Raw genomic sequence first — 13,045 nt, forward strand, 5'->3', positions numbered from 1 at the left:
ACCTCGGGAGTCATTATAAATGTATTACAGAATGTCTATATTCACGTGACTGAGAGCTCCCCATACCGTTTCGGAATAACTATTATCCGTTGTTTTAGGACCTCGTGCAGCAAGGCACCCAGCTCCATCTGTTATCTGACACCTAGACCCCTCTATGTTCTCATTTATTATCCCAGAATCGCAGTGAATTTGGCAAATCTCAACATCGGTTGAAATTTCAAGGCGCAAATCCCCCTTCTACAACAAACCAAGATCCAAGATCCACCACTATCGCGCTGGAACATGCCCATGACCGACGACACAGACGATAGCGGAGGGGTTATCCTAGATGGCCCCTTCGACCCTGACGCGCAGGCTACGGTAACAGACTTTATCGACTACACCGAATACCTCCCGGCAGACTTAATCCGCTCCTTGACCCTCATACGCGGCCTCGATGACCGATACCTCGACTCGGCGCAAGCCGTACACCAGCTCACTCAGATCTACGGTCAGCTCCCAGACCTTCCTCCCGATAACCGACCAGGCGCAATTGCACTGCGCAAAGATATATCTTCTCAAGTCGATCGTGCCATCAATGCGCGTGAATCAGCATATGCCGAGGCCTGTCGTCTCTATGATGTTGTAGATCGCCACTTCGATCGATTAGGTTGCATCCGCCAGAAACTCGAAGCACTGCCGAAACCTGCCTCAGAAGAACCATCACCTCCACCCGAACCTACACCGAAGCGTGCGCGCGGAGGTAAGAAGACCAACAAGGATGCTACGACGCGTATCACCCTTCGATTAGATAACAACCGCAATCGGAGAGATAAAAATCGGAGGCGCATGCTGGGTGCTGATGGGGCTTTTGATCCAGACTCCCCGCTTGCTAGTACGGAACAATCGGACTTGGAGAGCGAACTCATTAAATCTGCCCCCAAACCCGCTCGACCCTCAAAGAAGGAGAAAATACGCCGCCTGAGTTTGGGTAACGGACCGTCGACAGCTCAGGCTCTTGCGCAGTTGAAACCACCACCAACTGATGCGAAATTGGGCAGCGAGGACCTGCCATGGCTGCGGTTGACCGAATGGGAGATGACCAGACTGCGGAAGAAGATGAAAAAGAATGCTGTGTGGCAGCCAAGCGAAGTTATGATTCACCGTGAGCTAGCCCTGGCAAATCGCGGCTGGGAAGCATACCGCGCAGCGAAGACCCTGGCAGAAGAGACGGGTGGGGAGTTCATTGACTGTGATAATATTGAGGAAACCCGGCGCGGGGAGGCCGCCAAAGATTTGGAGGAGACGAAGCTGAGCAATCGCGGTATGAAACTCAACGAAGCAAAGAAGTTGAAACGCGAACAGTTGGCCCGTGAACAGGCATTGATGGAAGGCGAAGGTGGTGTTTTGCCCAGGCCTTTGCCAAGCCCCGCCCAAGCACCCCCAGCCGCGAATCGATCATCACGGAAGAGGAAACGGGAAGAGGTTATCCTCGAAGCAACAGAACTTGCTTCCGAGTCTCCCAACCCTACGCCAGTTGCTGCCCCAGTCGCCCCACCCGCCCCTATCTCTGTCCCCGCGCCCTCTTCCAGGGCTGGCCCGTCTCGGCGCAGATCTAGCCGAGGGGCCGTTCCAGCCGCCGAAACTAACAACGACCTCATTCCCCCGATCAAAACCCACCTGTCCCCCGCTGTTGAAGCCAAACTCTCCCCTCCTCTCCCTAGCCCCACAGGCTCCGGGCCATCCAACCCATCCCTTGTCCAACCCGTCGTCACTACACCCACCCCGCCCGTCACTCGGCCTTCATCGCGACGCTCTATAGCCGCCGCCTCAATCGAAGGAGGGAACCTCATTACCATCCCAACCGCAATAGCAGCAAGTGGACGCGACCGCCGTATCAAAAGCGCAACACCTGCTCACAAAACCCCCATCCGCGAGTCGTCACATGCGCCAAGTGTTCCCGGCCCGGCCCGCCGACGCAAGCGTCCAGCACCAGGTCCCATTTCCAGTGGTCAAGATGGCGGCGCAGCAGTAAGCTACGGACGCCGCAAAGCCAAGCCAGGAAAGAAACGCCTCAGCATCCGCGACTCCCAGGATGTCCGTGTAGATGAAGACGGCGTCCTCGAGCAGATCGACGCCAATGAGCCCCGATACTGTCTCTGTGGAGATGTTAGTTTCGGGACGATGATCTGCTGCGAGAATCAGGATGTAAGTTATCCCCATTATGACATATTCTAGCAGAATACTAATCCTTTATTTTGTTACAGTGTGACCGTGAATGGTTCCATCTCAACTGCGTGGGTCTGACCGAAGTCCCCTCTCGCACGGCCAAGTGGTACTGTCCCCAGTGCCGTGTCAAGCTACACAAGGGTGAAGATGGAATTATTAAGGGGAGCTCGCGACGTTAATTGGATTTGAATATGTTTCTTGCATGATACCACGAGATGCGTTTGCTGCTATTTTATTGTTTTCCTATTTGTGTACGGAGTACTGCCATATGGCTTCTGGGTTTCCACCCTTTTCTTTCTTTCTACCAAATAATCATATGTTTATCAACCTTGGAAGCATTATTTTGTTATGTGTGAGATTACAGCAACCGACCTTGGTACGCGGTTCCGGGACCAAATGCGGAAAATGACCCTCTCCGTATGAGCTATATCGCGATATAAACCCGCTGTTGTGAATCAACTCTCGAAGTATACTTCCGGCACAATGTCTATCGACATGACTCACCAAGCACATGCCAAAATCTCCTTGGATGAACGATACAAGAAGCTAAGCAACGAGCTGGTCCTCGTTAAAAGACGACATCGAGCTCGCGGCCCCTTTCACGATCCGTTCTGGAACCGAGACTTTGAAGTTGAGCGCATCGAACTAAAAAAGCTAAGGCTCAAACGACTAATTTCTCTCCGGGATTTTCCTGGGAAAGTGTCTGAGTGGGAGAAGACCACTGAGGCGCAGAGCTTGCTTGAACAAATCAAGGCACAAGAGGCGCACTATAACTGTCTCAAGCAGCTCGTCTGAAACCTGGATTTTGGATTAAATGAATAGCTGAAAATGTGCTCTCATATCGCTTGCATAAGGAGGTCATTATCGATGGCTTTCGCAAATAAATCAAAAATTAAACAATACATGGCTGTGTCTGCTTCTGACATAAAACTAACCATTTTGTCTATACGAGTTAGAATGTAACACCCCATCACCGCGCTCCTCTAAAGTCTCTTCCATAGTAGATAGTTCATTATACCCCTTATCCAGCCGCGGTGATTTCGAATATCGACTGGTATCCGGCAACTCTTGATATTTCTCAGACCCAGGCTGCGGATGATAAAAGTCCGCCGGCAATTCCACAGCAAAGCTTTTACGGTGTTCCTGTCCATATTGCGACGGAGGGGCATACCCCGAAGCCACCGATCCGAACTGCACCGAATCCGTCGGCGATATAGGCACACGAGACGACGACGACCTGGACATTTGATCCGACTGTCTGCGCGATGAATAAAACGGCTCCCTCATAATCCTGCTCGATCGATCGGCTGGATTATACGTCGTCAATTTCCCATCCTCCATCATAGCCTGCAAGACACCCGCATCAAGAAGCTCGGCTTTCTTAATCAGACGTTCTACCAGCACCTTCGAAGCAGCTTTCAACTGACTCTTGACGAAAGAAATTAACGTGCGGTTGCATTCGATCTCGATGTCTTCGCGCAGATAGAGTCCCGTTTTCGGGGCGCCGTCTGCGCGTCTATCGCGTGGTTCGGGAGCTTCGTCATGTTGGTTGCCGGCAATGCGCCATTTGCTTCGGATGTCGATTCCCATCGGTGCGTACATGTGTGTTTCTAGACCCCATGCGACGTTGTGGAAGCAGCCTTTGAAGCTGATCTTGCCTGACCCCATTTTGCCGAGCCCCGGGACGTATTGTACCCGTTCGGTGATCTCGTACCATGTTGAGTAGTACTCGTCGGCGACGGCATCCCGTGGAGCCTTGATGGGTTGATGTGAGAGGACGAGTGGGTTTAGTGTGATTATTTCGCTGTGGCTGTGTAGGATGTCGAGGGCTAGTTGGCGGGGGACAGATGCGGGGATGGGGGTGATGTTGGTATAAACATCTTTCCGGCGCATCATTTTGAATGATTTAATCTGATAATTATCAACAGCCGTGGAGGGGAGAATGTAAGTCTAAAAGTGCAGGGCTGAATTGAAGTTGCGCTAGTATTCCATCTGCTTACTATTTTTAACTTGCGCTAGACCTTGCACATGACAATATGGCTTGGGCTATGGCCTTTGGGCATAAAATAAATTATATAGAAACCATTTGAAAACAATACACTTCTGATTGGTATAACATAAATTCATTTACATAGTCTCTACTTCAACTCCCACTTCTCGCCCTCGGAGACAATCTCCACAGGACGCCTCTCGTCCAGCGACTTGCGTCCGGCATCGAGAATTGCCGTTGTGGCGATCGTGTTGCGCAGAGTGGGCAGCGGGCGGGCGTCCAACTGGTCGAGGGTAACACGGCCCTCGTTCACAGCTGTGACGGCATCGATGAACTTCTCGAAGCTGATGTAGCCGTATCCAGTCTGTCCGCTGAAGTTTCCTTCTTCGTCAGGAGCGTAGCGCATATAGAATCTATTAAATCGGAATCAGCATGGAGCCATGGTGCGACATTATCTTGGGAATAGGGTTCTTACGGGTTGAAGTGAATGAGACCTTGCTCATCACCGGTAACTTCATAGCCACGCTTAGCCTGGTTAACACGGATCTCGCCGTTGGCAGCCATATCTGTTCCAATGTGTTAGAAGAGATCTGTTTATAAAATACTGCCAGAGAATGGAATAACATACAGTGGAAGTACTGGTTGGAGTGAACACCCGCATTTTGAGGTGCGGTCCAGCTAGCAGTATAGACACCAGTGGCAATCTTCGCGGGGTTATCACGGCGGCGCCACTCCACGAGGAGGGTGATGGTGTCCTCGGTCTCGGGAACACATCCAAGCGTAGCAGCGGTACCCTGAGATGCAGTTGCTGTGACCCGCACAGGCTTGTATTCTGGGACCATGCTCTCGCAGACATCAATGTGGTGAGAGTTCAGGTAGTAAGAAATATCGGAATCACGACCAGCCCAGGCCTTGAAGGTCTCGAGCTGGCTCTTAGGCTGGCTCATGTAACTATAGAAGTAGTTGAAGTCACCGAGGGTCTTGGCCTTAGCACGCGCATCGGAGTATGCAGGATCAAAGCGCTTGTGGTGCTCGACGAAGACGAAGACGCCGTGCTTGCGGGCGGCCTCGACCAGAGCGAGGTGGTCTCCCAGACGCTGCGTTGCTGGCTTGGTGATAAGCACATGGTGACCGCGCTCAATTGCGTACAGGGCAATGGGATAGTGGGTAGAGTCAGGGGTGAAGATGGTGATGGCGGATCCCTTGGGGAGGGCATCAATGGCGGTCTTGTATGCATCGGGGTCGGTCTGGTCGTCCTCGGGGAATGAAGCGAACGAGGTATCGAGGTTGTTGTAGACTTGAGAGATGTTACGGTGCAGGTGATCACCTATTCTTGTGGTTAGCTTCTTGTTTGCTTGCTTCTTCTTTCGTTCAACTTACGAATACCAGGGAACTTCTTGCCCGACACTCCCACCATACTCAGGTCGCCCACCTTGCCCCGTCGGCGGAGGTCAAATAGACTGAGACCTACCACGCCGACCTTCTTGTCTGAGCCAGATGCACCACCGCCGACGAAGCCAGTGGTGTATTCGCCAGTGCCAACCTGCGAGTCTGTTAGCTGGGGTTCTTGTGCGGGGAATCATTGTCCATACCATCAAAACGCTAGGAGGAGCCATGATGTCTGTTAATTCCGATATGGTGATTGAATTCCGGGGGATTTCTGGGGGAGAAAAGGAAATTTAAGACAATTCACAGAAAGCCGGGGTATTGAATCGCTGGAGATAATTCTTCCGGCCTTTGAAATGCCCACTCAATAGCCGTATCTTATCGGCTTTGGGGTTTTGGACGTCATTTGTTTTCTTTTTCATCGACCTCATTCTTCTTTTCAAGGTAATAGAGATTCATACGTGTATATACATTATTGCCCTTGCTACTCTGACCTCAATTCCAAATTTACTAAATGCTAGACTCAGGTATGGTCTTTTCAACGCCATCGTCGGCTGAAATCCGTCTTTACCCGTCTTTTACCCCCTCATGTCCCCCACATTCTGAGCGGTTAAGTTGATTGGTGGAATGTGATTCTCCGCCATATAAAGTGCCTCGGAGCATTCGCCGACGTGGGGAGGGGAGAAGGATGCCCCGAAGAAGTTCATAAGAATGTCAAATGCCAATAATGTTTTAATTACTACGAAATATATACCCCTCAAATTCCAAGTAAGTCATTATACAATCAACATCCGTGAACATCAGCTCACAGAAACTCCAGAATCATGTCTCTCACCCCACTCCGCCCCGGCGTTTATGCGCCGACGATGACCTTCTTCGATGCCCAGACCGAAGAGCTCGATATCGCCTCTATTCGCCGTCACGCCGTGCGTCTCGCCAAGGCCGGCCTTGTCGGCCTGGTTACCATGGGCTCCAACGGTGAGGCTGTGCATCTTAGCCGCGAAGAGCGCATGACCGTCAATCGGGAGACCCGCTCTGCTCTCGATGAGGCTGGTTTCTCCAACGTGCCCGTCATCGCCGGTGCCAGCGAGAACAGCATCCGCGGAACCATCGACCTGTGCAAGGAGGTCGCAGCTTCTGGCGGCGAGTACGTTTTGATCGTGCCCCCCAGCTACTACCGCGCCGCAGTCGGCAATGACGAAACCCTATACGAGTACTTCACAGCCGTTGCCGACGGCTCCCCTGTTCCTATTATCCTATACAACTACCCCGGTGCTGTCGCTGGCATTGACATGGACTCCGACCTCATCATCCGTATCTCTGAACACCCTAACATCGTTGGCACTAAGTTCACTTGTGCCAACACCGGAAAGCTGACTCGTGTCGCTGCCGCTCTCGGCGCCATCACCCCCTCCTCCCCCTTGGCTCCGGCTCAGCGTACCGCAACAGTCTCCAAGCCCAACGCCAAGCACCCATACATTGCCTTCGGCGGTATTGCCGACTTCAGTCTGCAGACCCTCGTCTCTGGCGGCTCTGCCATTCTTGCTGGTGGTGCCAACGTTCTTCCCCGTCTTTGCGTCCGCATCTTCACTCTCTGGTCTGAGGGTCGTCTCACAGAGGCCATCGAGGCCCAGCAGCAACTCAGTGCTGCCGACTGGGTTCTTACAAAGGCTTCCATTCCTGGCACCAAGGGTGCTATCCAGTCATACTACGGTTACGGCGGGTTCCCTCGCCGGCCTCTCAGCCGTCTTACTGATGCCCAGTACCAGACCGTTGCTGATAAGATCAAGCCTGCTATGGATGTGGAATTGAGCTTGCCTGATGTGGCATAGTGGCTTGAAAATATAGCAGGGAGCTACGTCTAAAGTCTAGTAATATAATTCCAATGCATATATCAAGTTTCACGACCCCGCCTTTTGTTTTCATGAGTGTAGATATTTATTGATATCTTATGCACCAATATCACGACATTATTTTTGATGGCTCTCATTTGTGGTTACCGGGTAAACATCGTGGCCTGAGCCTTGGTCAGGCAAAAGCTTAACATGACGAAGACTTGCATCATTCAAGTTCCTCGCTTGGAAACCTTTAACGTTCCAAAATGGAAAGTGTACCTACCTATTTAGGTATCTACAAATTTCCTAAACAGGCATAGTTCAGGAAGAATATACTTTCCAAGCTTATACCTAATTCCACGGCGGAATACGTCCACTGGAACAGTTCAGCATCCAGCGCTAGCATTTAAGGAAATGGACGGGCGTCTGATTAAAACTTAGTAGATTAAATCAACCTCGAAGCCCTATATACATTCACCTCCCGGAGTTCTTTTTCTCAACCACCTAAATATGGGAACTATACATACACTGTTCTTCTTCTTATTATTATTAGCCACCGAATATTCCAACCCCTCATGTGGGATACTGCCATATATATTGATTGTTCAGCTTCTCTGCCTCTCGCAGTCAACCAAAATGCACGATATCCCAATAAATACGATCCTCCAAACTTGGTATTTTATACTAAGATGCGAGAGACTCGAGCAAATTCTTGTCTCCATGAAAGAAATAACAACCCCCTTCATCCCACAGCAGCGTCTAAAGCTTCTCCGGATTGACCTTAATCATCTGGACATTAATTCCGGTATAACTTCGCCTTCTGTGATACGCTATTTCATGCCACGAACAAACACACCGAAGGTAGAGAAGATACGTCCAGACTCAGACTGGGATTGGTTTCTATCTCAAAGAGGAAACTTCGGAAAAGGAACTTTCCGTGCGAACTATCTACTTCGGCGTGTGTTTATGGACTACCAGGACTGGAGTATTCCGGAATTTTGGCCTTACGAGCTGGATGAAACGAGAAGCGAAGAAAAAGAGCATAATGAGGATCCTACTGTCCAGGAGTTGGGTCACCTTGATAAAACTAAATATGACAAAGTGAGCGATAAAAAGGACAACATGGATGATAAAGAAGTCAGCAAGGACAAAGAAGGGGAAAGTGTGAACCCCGAAAAACAGGATGAGAGTGACGAAGATGATGACGACAGCGGTAACAGGACTCGCAAACCAAGTGATGAAAGTCACGAGAAAAGTGACGAACGCGAAAGCGAGAAAAATGACAAGGAAGCCGGTGGTTACCATGAGATGGTGATTGCGAAGGCTTTGGACCTGAACATCCGCAATTACAAAACTGATGACTGGTTAGTCTACTGGTAAGTGGCACACGGCTATTCCGAAACTGTGTTATTTAAACTGATCAATTTCACCTAGGACTCAAACTCTATACGATCTCGACCTCCCAGACAAGACACATGGAATCAGTATCGCCAGGTCAATGGAGCTAGATCACCCACACAAATGCCATGCATGGGCTCTGGTAGATGTGACATTATGTGGTCATGACCGCCCCTCGACCGCTGAGCTCATTGCCTTGGTTAGCTGGGGACTGAGAGGCATGCTCCATCAATTAGAATCGCTTACCAAGGGAATTGAGCCAGATGATGTCCACATGTTGAATGAAGTTTTCCCAGTAAGTCTTGACCACTCCTAACTCCATCCCTTGAGTAAAGAAATGTCTTACTGATAACCTGTGAGCTCTACAGACTATGATAATAGTGTTCGACCAAAGATGCTGTGCCCGTGTACTATACGGTTACTTTGATGGTAGATTTCAAGTTCAATTTACCCCAGTTTTGAATTTTAAAGAATTCACCGACGTCAGCTCGTCAACTTTGGATGGTTACATGGGTCAGATTGACAAGAAGAAGTACTACGACATGATGCACACACTGCTTCGTTGGGCGTGGCCTCTTTGCCATCATCTCACCACTATCGCTTAGCCCTAAGGCAACAGCAATTATGGGTATATGGGGAGCCTTTATCTAGCTTTGCTGTACTAGTTTAGCTTTGAATGGCTCATTTATATGGCTAAGCTTTCCCTTGGCGTCTCTAACGGGGCATTAGATATTGATTTGTGGGGCGATTCTTTGTCTACATCGACTTTACTAGGGCTTTGGTGAGTCTCGCACCCCCGTACAGACTAGTATATAGGCTTTACCAGATGAAAATTCCTTAAACTTGCAGAACTACTTGGTTACCCTTGGTAATAAAATCATTTGTAGTAGTAAAGACGATGTGTATTTGCCCTCCGATTGTGAGTACAACATCTGCTGCTTACACCCTCAATGAGTATACGTAACTACGCAACTTTGGTCTCAGGGTGCTCTGGGTTGTTTTTGACACCAAAATTAAAAGGCTGCAAGGCATAATCACCAAGGCAGAAAGACCAGCAACAAACTGGCACTCAGCACGATCGTCCAAGACATCAAATCCCCCTTCCCCAGATAACCCATGCTATTGTGGATGTTCGTAGTCATTGCATCATGCAAACATCGTTGAAGCCGGGGGATGTCGTAGTTTCATTGCCAGTACTCCCGGGGGGTGGGAGGATATCCCAGGGATTATCCAGAAGAACTTTGCTGAACGACTTCAAAGCGACTCGAAACGTGTTACTTCCCTGGGCGAAGAGAAGTCGAGCTTGCCTTTGGGTGGAAATTTATGGATTTGGAGCACACAATCACCGATCTCCTCTCGCAGTACATTGAGCTCAGGTGATGGTGTTTGTTTCCGTACTTAACCGTGGCCGACGTTCCGTCTTTTACCGTGACCACACCCATGTAAAGCTCAAGCCCTAAACCCAAGCCCTATATCATCCCACTTCTTATCGTTGATAATGTCAATCCGGGATATAATTTCTCCTTGCACGCTCATAGGTGGAAAAACCTCTAAATCGGAGTTGATGCGAGAACCCGTCCACTGGACGACCTCGGGACCTAGCGTTATCAGCTACGTAGTATGGGATGTTATTAGAATTCTACCCCACTAAATACAACAACCACCCCACGCTGCCCAGACCACTTGGTTCTTTTCATCGTGTTGATTCGTCTCTCGGGCGATATTGACCCACGAGTCCTGTGCTCTGATTCCTCTCAGTTGTCAGTTTACCCGGTCGAGCGGGTCCACGGGACAATGTCCGACTGGAAGGGAAACAGCTGTATGCCGTAGTCACGATGGATTTGGAGATTATATCCCGCGTAGGAAGAATTGGGAATCTTTTGCGATCCCCGCTCGTAGGGTCTGAAATTTCGTGGCGTTGATATACACCCTCCACCCCGCTTGTTTTCTGGTTTCTACTTTTCTTATCTTATTTTTTTTGGTTCCATCGTATACACTGCTTTGCTGTATCCCAAGGAATAGTCATTGAAAAAGACTTCTTCAGACCAATCGCTCATTCTTATCACAATGCCTTACCCCGAAGAAGCTGAGGGCTTCCAGGTCGATGGACCTAACAGCTTCACCCAGTTCCACAAGCGTCACGTATGTGCTCTTTTCCGTCCGCTGGTTAGAATATGCGCTTATCTAGATTGCCTGTGATGATTAGTTCAAGCTGAAGCCTTTCGGCGATTATGGTAAGTTGGGCTGTCAGTGCTACTATGCTTATTCTGATTCTAACCGAATGTAGATGTCGACATCAAGATTGAGGCTTGTGGAATTTGCGGCAGTGATGTGCACACTATCAGCGGTATGGTAATCCCGTTGAAATATCAAGCAGAAACACCAACTAATGTATACATATAGGAGGATGGGGTGATCAGAAGTTCCCTCTGTGTGTGGGTCACGGTACGCATTGAAAAACAAAGAAAAAAAGGCTACTGTCTTATGCTAATGACCATCCTAGAGATCGTCGGTCGGGCAATCCGTGTCGGACCTAAGGTCACTCTGATTAAGGAAGGCGAGCGCGTTGGCGTCGGCGCGCAGTCCTACTCCTGCGGCAAGTGCAAGCAGTGCCGCAACGACAACGAGACATACTGCCAGGTTGAACCTATGGACACCTACGGCTCGAAGTGGGCCGACAGTGGCATCGTCAGCCAGGGCGGATACTCATCGCACGTGCGGACACACGAGCACTGGGTGTTCCCGATTCCGGACGCACTGGAGACCAACTCGGTTGCTCCGATGCTGTGCGCCGGACTAACGGCTTACTCGCCCTTGGTGCGCAATGGCGCTGGTCCTGGCAAGAAGGTTGGAATCGTTGGACTGGGTGGTATTGGCCACTTTGGAATCATGTTTGCCAAGGCGCTGGGTGCGGAGACGTGGGCTATTTCGCGCTCTCGTGCTAAGGAGGCGGATGCTCTTAAGCTCGGTGCTGATGGTTACATTGCTACTGCCGAGGAGGGATGGGAGAAGGATCACCTGTACTCGTTTGATTTGATTATCAACTGCGCTAACTCTTCCGAGGGTTTCGATCTTGCGCGCTATCTGTCCATGATGGATGTTCATGGGCGCTGGATCAGTGTTGGTCTTCCTGAAGAGGAGGGTCAGGTTATTAAGGCTCAGAACTTGATCTCTAACGGTGTTCTCATCGGTGCCAGTCACCTGGGTAGCCGTCGGGAGATGCTTGATATGTTGCAGCTGGCTGCGGATCGGGGTCTTAAGGGCTGGGTGGAGGAGATTGCCATTGGAGAGGAGGGACTCAAGGAGGCCATGCTACGCATGAAGAAGGGTGATGTTCACTACCGGTTCACTCTGACCGGATATGAGAAGATCTTTGGATGAAGATAGATGTTCAGTATTGAGAATTATGTACATAGTCGGTGTCAATATACAAAACCACGGAGGGGGTAGAAGGCTGGCGGGGGTTGGGGGTTGGGGGCTTAGGGGTGTTTATTCAATATCGAAGAAGTTTTCTAGAGACATTGAAATCTATTATTTGTCCAACAATAGTATTGATTTTCTCATATGCAACATTGAAAGAAGTATACGGAGTACAAAGACCCCTTTCAGGTTGGACTGTACTAACTAACTAATATTAGTCTCGGAGCCTGTTTCCAGAAAAGTCCAAAACCCTGATCGCCACCGGAGGAGACCAGGGTGTACACGGTACTTACATCCGCAGTGAATTTAAGCTGATGATCCATGTCACAGTTACTCCGCACTTTCCACGGGTGTTTCCCCCCGGATTTGCCTCCCAACGCCCTTAAAATTCTAACCCATGCAGGAGCCAGTACTTTAGAAGTATTCGATACTTGGTTTTTATATTATATTACTACGATGAGATTAGTACCAGTGACTACTTGGTAACTTTATGGTCGAACCAATCACTCCTCCTCAATTCACCGCCCGATAACTCAGACCCATTCGTTCTGCTTTCTGGAATTCTTCCGCCCTTTTTTTTATCTCTCCTTGCTCCTTCAATTTTTTTTTCTTTTGTTGTTCTCTCTCTGTCTATAATTCATTCATTAATCTCCATATCTCTTTCTATCTTTTTTCATTCTCTTGGGTCCTTGGAGTTCGCGAACGGTCGTTGATCTATACACGTTGTTAGACTTATCTCACAGAACCCACAAGACCAAAACGTCACATCGGTCCACAAACGATAAATAGACCAGACTCACAAAAAGCC

General features: G+C 49.5%; 7 protein-coding genes across 7 annotated transcripts; 5 read left to right on the forward strand and 2 right to left on the reverse strand.

The window, feature by feature from the left end:
- Nucleotides 1–282: 282 nt before the first annotated feature.
- Nucleotides 283–2,387, forward strand: N7455_002198 (putative PHD finger domain protein; the record flags this gene model as incomplete). The annotated part of the gene is made up of 2 exons (XM_040951178.2): nucleotides 283–2,187; nucleotides 2,247–2,387. The coding sequence occupies 2 exons, from the start codon at nucleotides 283–285 to the stop codon at nucleotides 2,385–2,387; spliced, it is 2,046 nt and encodes a 681-aa protein (XP_040817696.2).
- Nucleotides 2,388–2,691: 304 nt separating this feature from the next.
- N7455_002199 (uncharacterized protein) lies at nucleotides 2,692–3,003 on the forward strand (the record flags this gene model as incomplete). The annotated part of the gene is made up of 1 exon (XM_040951840.1): nucleotides 2,692–3,003. One exon carries the CDS (start codon nucleotides 2,692–2,694, stop codon nucleotides 3,001–3,003), a length of 312 nt encoding a protein of 103 aa, XP_040817915.1.
- A 135-nt stretch (nucleotides 3,004–3,138) lies between these two features.
- Nucleotides 3,139–4,104, reverse strand: N7455_002200 (uncharacterized protein; the record flags this gene model as incomplete). The annotated part of the gene is made up of 1 exon (XM_040951502.2): nucleotides 3,139–4,104. The coding sequence occupies one exon, from the start codon at nucleotides 4,102–4,104 to the stop codon at nucleotides 3,139–3,141; it is 966 nt and encodes a 321-aa protein (XP_040818307.2).
- A 242-nt stretch (nucleotides 4,105–4,346) lies between these two features.
- On the reverse strand, nucleotides 4,347–5,814 carry N7455_002201 (Gfo/Idh/MocA family protein; the record flags this gene model as incomplete). Its single annotated transcript, XM_040951863.2, has 5 exons — nucleotides 4,347–4,611; nucleotides 4,674–4,764; nucleotides 4,827–5,525; nucleotides 5,579–5,741; nucleotides 5,791–5,814. The coding sequence occupies 5 exons, from the start codon at nucleotides 5,812–5,814 to the stop codon at nucleotides 4,347–4,349; spliced, it is 1,242 nt and encodes a 413-aa protein (XP_040818504.2).
- A 594-nt stretch (nucleotides 5,815–6,408) lies between these two features.
- On the forward strand, nucleotides 6,409–7,416 carry N7455_002202 (dihydrodipicolinate synthase family protein; the record flags this gene model as incomplete). The annotated part of the gene is made up of 1 exon (XM_040951166.2): nucleotides 6,409–7,416. One exon carries the CDS (start codon nucleotides 6,409–6,411, stop codon nucleotides 7,414–7,416), a length of 1,008 nt encoding a protein of 335 aa, XP_040818411.1.
- A 639-nt stretch (nucleotides 7,417–8,055) lies between these two features.
- On the forward strand, nucleotides 8,056–9,422 carry N7455_002203 (uncharacterized protein; the record flags this gene model as incomplete). The annotated part of the gene is made up of 3 exons (XM_040951796.2): nucleotides 8,056–8,795; nucleotides 8,854–9,112; nucleotides 9,186–9,422. The coding sequence occupies 3 exons, from the start codon at nucleotides 8,056–8,058 to the stop codon at nucleotides 9,420–9,422; spliced, it is 1,236 nt and encodes a 411-aa protein (XP_040817624.2).
- A 1,462-nt stretch (nucleotides 9,423–10,884) lies between these two features.
- On the forward strand, nucleotides 10,885–12,198 carry N7455_002204 (NAD(P)-dependent alcohol dehydrogenase; the record flags this gene model as incomplete). The annotated part of the gene is made up of 5 exons (XM_040952031.2): nucleotides 10,885–10,959; nucleotides 11,024–11,051; nucleotides 11,105–11,164; nucleotides 11,221–11,262; nucleotides 11,321–12,198. 5 exons carry the CDS (start codon nucleotides 10,885–10,887, stop codon nucleotides 12,196–12,198), a joined length of 1,083 nt encoding a protein of 360 aa, XP_040818126.1.
- Between the last annotated feature and the right edge of the window lie 847 nt (nucleotides 12,199–13,045).

The sequence above is a fragment of the Penicillium solitum genome (genome assembly GCF_028829755.1).
Source record: "Penicillium solitum strain IBT 25940 chromosome Unknown utg000001l_segment0_segment0, whole genome shotgun sequence".
NCBI classification, from domain to species: domain Eukaryota; kingdom Fungi; phylum Ascomycota; class Eurotiomycetes; order Eurotiales; family Aspergillaceae; genus Penicillium; species Penicillium solitum.